We start from the raw sequence: 7,002 nt of genomic DNA, 5'->3' as shown, positions 1-7,002 counted from the left end.
AGGAGAAAAGCTTCCTAGAACAGAGAATAGTTTCTTAGCTATTATACTTCTGCCAGCTTGATTTTTGAGAATTTTTAGCATGAAACCAAAGTCCAAATGAGAAATACATGACAATCACAAACTCCATCCCTCCTGTCCCCATGCATTGCTCTGCACTCCACCCATTTCCCATCCTTTGCCCACTACCCCGCTTCCCACAGTCATGGCCACCTCAGGGCCACTCAGCAGTGCCAATCCCTGGAAAGGACAGTGTTCCCACTTCCCAAACTGCTGCTGTGGGGGGTGCTGCCTCCAAGTTCCACTTCTCCTTTCAAGGGACAAGGTGAGTCCTCAGCTCCAGGTTTTCCCATCAAGGAGCTGGAAAGGATCCATGCATGCACAGTATTGACAGCAAGGGTCATGGCCCTGACCTTTCCTTGCTTCCTGTCTGACCCTGCTTTTGGAAAAGGCATCATCACACCACGATTCACCTCCCCAAGGAAGAGGCCTGGAGACTTTATCAGTGTGGTTTAAGCAGCAGGTCTGCAGGATCTCCCCAACACTCAGCACCACCCGGGCTATGTGCAGGGCTGACGCCGCTCTGTGAATACCAAACTGCAGAGGGAAAAAAAAAAATTCTGTGAGTTTCTGCCAGTGTAAAGCTACAGTACCACGTGAGAACAGCCCACTGCCTGAGAGGGAACCTGAACTGAAACACTTCTGCTGCTTTGAAATGAGCAACACCCCGCAGGGGGACAGGAGCAGGATGCCACAGCTGTATCCAGCACCTTTGGGGAGGACACACAGCTGCACACAGGGATGCTGAGGGAAGGGAACCAATGCCCAGCTAGAGCAGGGGATCCATTTCTCAGCATTAACCAATTTCAAGTGTCAGCACAAGAGAGAACTTTCCTTGCAGTTCTGCAGCATCTTAAGGTTTACAGGAAGGTCAAAATATCCACAGTATACAAGACAACACCAGCACAGAAAGCTACGCCTGCACTCCATCCTGACAGCTTCTCTGCAACCAGAATTCCTTTTTCTTTTGGGATTTCTCCCCATTTCGGAACTGATTGGTGTTTTTCTAGCAACAGCAGTACGAGGAGGGGATGGCAGACTTAGCATCTGTTTTTACAGGATGACCTTTGAGGACACAGTAATGGAACGTGTAGAAAGAAACAACATAGAGCCATTCCCAAATTGTTTGGCTTCTGGGATCACAGAGGGATGAGGGCATGCTTGGATTGAAGAGGAATTTAAGTGGAGCACTGCCCTGGAGCAGCACACACGGCTGGGAGACATCACTGATTTGGCATTAAATACTTTGTCCTGAGGTGAACACGACCATGGTTCAAGTCCTTTGCTGGCTTAAAGCTCCACTTGAGGCATCCCACAGCGCCTGGATCCTGCCCCACACTCGGACACTAGGGCATTGCAAATCCACAACAAAGGGAAGAAGAGATAAAAAGGGATTTAGTGCTGTCAGGACTGCTAACCCCCTACTTCTATCACCAGCAAAAACCACAGAGGGCTGAACCTGGATTAGTCCAAATATCTGCTCCATCTGCACACTTCCGTATTTTCCTTCCCTGTTTATTTCTAAGCTACAAACACAGCTTTCCATCATTCCTAGCAGCTTTTACCTTATAAATCCATCACTTTCACCTTCCCCACCAGCACAGACCCACTTCCTCCCACTCTATCCCTGCTCACCACACTCCAGTGCCACTTCCCATTCCTCCATCAGCTCTTTCTGGCCACCAGTAAAACTCTGACTGACCTGTCTGCTCCTGCACCAAAGGACAGAGGGTGGCCTTGAGATTCCTCCTTTTTGGCTTTTTTTTTCCCCTGACGAAAAGGCTGGCAATTCAAATCACTACTAGGCACAGGTGTTTTGATTTTTTCCTCAGATCTTTATTTTACAAAAATAACTTACAAATAGAGACAACTCTCAGCAGTAAGATCACTCACTCTGTGCAGGAGGATACAGGCTGGTGAAGCAGGGGTGGAGGAGTTAAGGACTCTGACAATACTGTTAATTTTAACATGATGGCAGCTATATTACACTACATATATTTCATGTTCCAGCATGTGGGTGTGACACCACATAAAGCCACGGTCCATAAAGTGTGCCAGCCAGGGAGGATGCTCCCAAGAGATCATTTCCATCCTATTTGTCAGCATCCTCTTGGAGCCAAACACTCAGACTACAGCACTCTGGATACACTCATCAACAATATACTTCAAATACATGATAAAAATATATTTAACTTTCAAATACACTTGTATAAGGTACACCAAGAGGCAGAAAATAAAGTCTCGAGCTTTTAAATACAACACACACTATATATAAACGTATACAAGGAGACAAGAGGGAATCAAGACGTGGAAGGAGAAGCTTATCCATGTTATCTATGGTACACAATGGCTTTGTCTGCTAGGAAGTCATTCCATTTGCATAGCGTTGTTGAGGAGTCCACACTGGGCTAGGAGGAGAAAAGGTTTTCATTTTGGTACCACTTCCACTTCACAACTCATCCTACTCTTAAATTATACTTTGTCCTCTCTCTTTTGTAGGCTGGAATTCACGCCCCGTTCGTAACAAGCACATTGAAAGGAAGGGGTAAAAAAAAAACAAACAAAAAAAAACCCAAACAACAAACCGCAACATACAAAAAAACCCACATCAGGTTAGAGAGTCAAGGAAATTTCTGGGGCTGCAGTCATTTGGCATTTTGCTCCAGAGCTGAGTATTCTGCTTCTGACACTCTGGAGGCATCGATGAGTTTAGTGAGGCCAGTTTTGGCAGAGTACTTGAAAATAAAGGCTTTCATGAGCTCGTATCTGTAGTTGCGGTTGATGAAGCTGTACAGTATGGGGTTGACACAGCAGTGGACGAGAGAGAAACACTGGGTGATGTGGAGGGTGGCGTAGAGGAAGTTCTCCATCTGGCAGCTGAAGGGGATGAAGTGAAGGCTGTAGAAGATGTCCAGCAGGACAGCCACGTGGTAGGGCAGCCAGCACACCAGGAACACCACGACGTAGGAGAAGATGATCTTCCCGTTGCTCTTGCGCTCCTGGTCACTGGAGGCGGAGATGCTCTTGGCCAGGAGGAAATAAAACATGGCGATGACAGGAAAGGGGATGAGGAAGCCCAGCACCACGGAGATGAGCTCCATGCCAATCAGCCACTCCTTGAAGCTCTCTTCGGGGTAAACGGGCCTGCAGTAGGTCTCGTTGTTGGAAGAGACTGTCTTGAGGTAATACGTGTCCGGGAGGGAGGCGGAGAAGGCCAGGAGCCACACCAGGATGCAGATGCAGCGGCGGATGATCTTCTTCTTGTGGCTGCTGGAGTTGGTGAAGTAGGCGACCGACAGGTAGCGGTCCACGCTCATGCACGCCAGGAAGAAGATGCTGCTGTACAAGTTGATGGAAAATATCAGGTGAGTTATCTTGCACGTGATTTCCCCCATGTGCCACTGGTTGTGCTGGACGAGCGAGACAACCCACACGGGAAGCGTGATCACGACACACAGGTCGGCGATGGCCAGGTTGAAGATGTACAGGTGGGTTTCATAGCCGGTCATTTTGGCCTGGAGGTTGACCCATACCACCACCGAGTTGGCCACCAGGCCTATGACGAAGATGAAGATGTAGAAGAAGGACAGGGTGTAGAGCAGGGCGCCCTTGTTGAGTGTGCCGGGACATGTTGTGGCATCCACCGTGATGCACTCGCCGTTGCTGCACGTCCAGTTGATCTCCGTCAAGTTGGCCGTCTCCAGGAAATCCAGGATGGAAGTGAAGTCAAGCGCGCTCATGGTCGCTCAGACTGGACTTCAAATGACCTAAAGGCAAGATAAGATTGAAAGAAATGACGTAAATTATGGAGCTATTTCTGCTGCCGTGTCGTACCAGGACATGCCGCTTTAGTAATGTCCTGCTCTCACCAGGCACCTTCCATTTAAGAGCTACATGGAGTAAAACAACCAAGACACTTAGCAAAGCTCATCTGCTTGACAAAGAGGAGCAGCACCAGACTTCGTGTGATTTTTCCTTCTCTTCCAGCTCACATCTGACATCATCAGGTTGGCTATGGTCTCTGGGTGTGAAATCTGCAAAGTGCACAGCAGCCAAATAAATGTCAGGTGACTAAACCGGTCTCCTCCGGCATAAGTGATGGTCCTATTGCTTTCAGAGGGGAATCTTTAAGCCATTTTATCTGCACTCCCTCAAGCACAGTAGAATTGATCTGGCTGATACACGGCACAACAAGACATTTACCACAGGCTCTGGTCAGCATCTTGGCAAGCCCAGCTACAGCTGCATTAAGTAGAACTGGGTTACTAAGGGGCTTTGTACCCCTATCCAAACTTAAATTCTACTCCCTCCTCCCTTCGCCCCTTTCCTCGAATTCCATTTTACAAATTATCCCCTGCATTTAACAATTATTACACAGTGTTTAGAAAAGAAAAAAAACCTCGAAGCTTGACTGCTGAGTGGATCTGCTGGGGCTTAAATTTTCTTTTTAGAAAAGTGCTTTGATTTCAAGACACTCCCCCATCATGGTTGGCTCCACCACTGTCTCCTTTCCAGCCTTCTGCTTTTCTACCTACTTTTGCTGCCTCTTCAATGCTTTCTTCTACCTTCAGGCAGTGGACAAAGCAACTTTTTAACTTCCTCACCAGCAGAAAGAAAAGGCCCATCAGACTTCAATGGCTCACACAAAACCCCAGGTGGGGCTGCTAATGACCCTTCTGCTTTTGGGGAGGCATAAAAATGCTGTTTTCCTCCCCGGGACCCTCCCAGGACCCTCAGTACCACCCACAGCCACAGGCCTGTGCTCACCACACTGTTTTGGAGCACAAGATCCAGCTTGGGACATGCCAAAATAAAGCTTCAGACATGGGTTTCCAAGGGATGGATCCTTGCTCCCTCACAGCTTCATCTGAGCTGGTGAAGCCAGTCAGGTAAGCCAGTCCCCCCATGGACACATCCAGCATCCCCAACAATGGTCACCTTGTTCTTCCCCATGACCACAGCCCCAGAAGGAAAGGGACCAGCCCGGGGCAAAGCCAGTGTGGCCAAGTGACCAGAGAGCAACAGGGGATCTCCAAATATCCCTGACCCCACCAAAAGATCTCTCAGTAGGGCCTTCAGGAGCACAGAGCAGTGAAGAACTTGAATGTGTTGAATATCCTCTTCTCACCCCCTCTCCCCAAAAAGGGACCATGGTTGACACAGCACCTCTCCTTCTCCTTCTGCATAATTGGCTCTTCCCAAAGCTCCCACCCTCCTGCCTGTCAGGGACAGAGGCTACGGAAGAGAAGGGAGATAAGGGGAAAGATTACCCGGGAGGACTCAAGGCACTATTGTCCCAACAGAGGGGAAGCTGGTGGCACTAACAATGAGAGGGGCCGTGCACCCATTCAGGGGAGATCAAATCTCTCCACAAACAGGCCCAAATTTGCCCCGTGAGGAGATCTGGCCTGTGCCTTTCATCCTGCTGGCCTGATGAAAGACGGAGCTGAGACTCGAACCAAATTAAGCCTGGATTTTGCTAAAATACTGGCTAGAGAGGGAGCTGGCAGCTCTCCATCCTGGGACAGCCGATCCTGTGTCCATCTCGGGAAAGCAGAGAGTGATTTAACCCACACCATGCAGCGCAGCAGGGTTGATCGTCTCTCCTTGAGACACAGGCCCCTCGAGAGCTGCCAGTACCACCCTGGTGCTGTAGGCAGCACGGCTGGATGCATCCGCTGGATGTTCACTTCATCCCAGGGCTGCAAGTGGGACACAGGGATGGGGCTCCTGCCAGATCTCACCCAGGGTCCCACTGCATCCCCAGTACAAACACTTTCCAAGCGTCACACTCACAGGGAAAAGCAGCACCATCCCCAAGTCCCTGTACCTCAAAACTCTGCAGCAATTAAAGCAAAATTTCCAGCCCCATGGCAAAAGCCATCAGCTCCCGCTGGTATTTGGGGGCAGCAAGGGGAGCAGAGTAGGAAGAACACCCAGCTACCCCCCTGACACCCTACAGAAGTAGCATGGGTGAGCCTGGGCTTCTCTGCAAAGGCACATGGTCTAAAACAAGAGGAACAAGCTCATTCCACATCCCAAGGCCCCAGTTCAGGACAGGACTGTGACCACCCAGCACCAGCAAGCCTCCAGCACATACCTCATGGAGAAGAAACTCAAACCTGGCTGAGGGGTGTCAGATTCCGACAGAGAGGCAGCAACAGGGCGGCAGAGAGCCCTTCAAGCTGGGGCTGACACCAATGCTGGGGACACCGCGGCACCACAATCGCAGCTGACGGCTCAGAGCCGCCCTGGGGGTGTTAGGGAGCGCGGAGGATGCTCAGCCCGATGCTGCACTCCGAGAGCACGGCTGCTGCGCGCACGTGCATCCATCTGCCCGCGCCTTTCGCATCCCCAGCGCGGCAATAAAAACCCGACACCGAGGCGGCCTCCCAGGCTCCAGGTCCCGCCGGGGAGGAGGGCTCTGCTCGCAGATTACAGCCCCACAGCCCGGGCTGTAGTCTGGGATTAGCTGCTGTAACCTGAGCTCTGCTTCCCATCAGATTAGCTGGGAGGTACGGGAGGAACCCACCAGACAAACTCAATACAGCCGCTCCGTGCTCCTAAAAAAACACCTTCAGCGCTCTCTGCAGACAGCACAGCATCCGAAAAACTCGTCAGGGAAGCTGAGACTGTAATTTGTGTCCACGACACTGCAAAACTCCTGCAGGCCATCACCCCTTCACCTGGCAGGCACATATGCTGAGTCCAACGCTACTGGTAAGAGGAGTCAGGACACGAAGGAAAGGAGAAGCACCCAAAATCCTACGGCAGACACCCAGAGGAGTGGCTGGAACTGATGCAGCCTTGCAGAACTGCACCCTCCCCATCCATAGCACCTCCTGCCCAGGACCCGCTGCAGGCTGTGACAAAGTAAACCAGCATCTCTGCCTGGGACGGCAGCCCAGCACGGCATGGCATGGCAGTGTCCAAATCCTCAACAAT

At 50.7% G+C, this 7,002-nt stretch overlaps 1 protein-coding gene across 4 annotated transcripts in view; it reads right to left on the bottom strand.

Annotated features, from left to right (window-relative positions):
- Positions 1–1,871: 1,871 nt before the first annotated feature.
- The window catches only part of ACKR3 (atypical chemokine receptor 3), a 31,857-nt gene continuing 26,726 nt past the window's right edge, over positions 1,872–7,002 (bottom strand). For 3 of the 4 annotated variants that reach the window (XM_088167537.1, XM_088167536.1, XM_088167535.1), the window contains one exon: positions 1,872–3,824. In XM_088167537.1, coding sequence (XP_088023663.1) covers positions 2,703–3,797 — 1,095 coding nt within the window. In that variant the 5' untranslated portion in view covers positions 3,798–3,824 and the 3' untranslated portion in view covers positions 1,872–2,702. Of the gene's footprint in view, positions 3,825–6,157; positions 6,347–7,002 lie in introns of those variants that run through there. The other variant, XM_014890729.2, reaches the window with a different exon arrangement.

Source organism: Sturnus vulgaris, chromosome 7 (genome assembly GCF_052056855.1).
Source record: "Sturnus vulgaris isolate bStuVul1 chromosome 7, bStuVul1.hap1, whole genome shotgun sequence".
Lineage (NCBI taxonomy): Eukaryota > Metazoa > Chordata > Aves > Passeriformes > Sturnidae > Sturnus > Sturnus vulgaris.
This window is presented reverse-complemented; position numbering and strand designations above follow the sequence as displayed.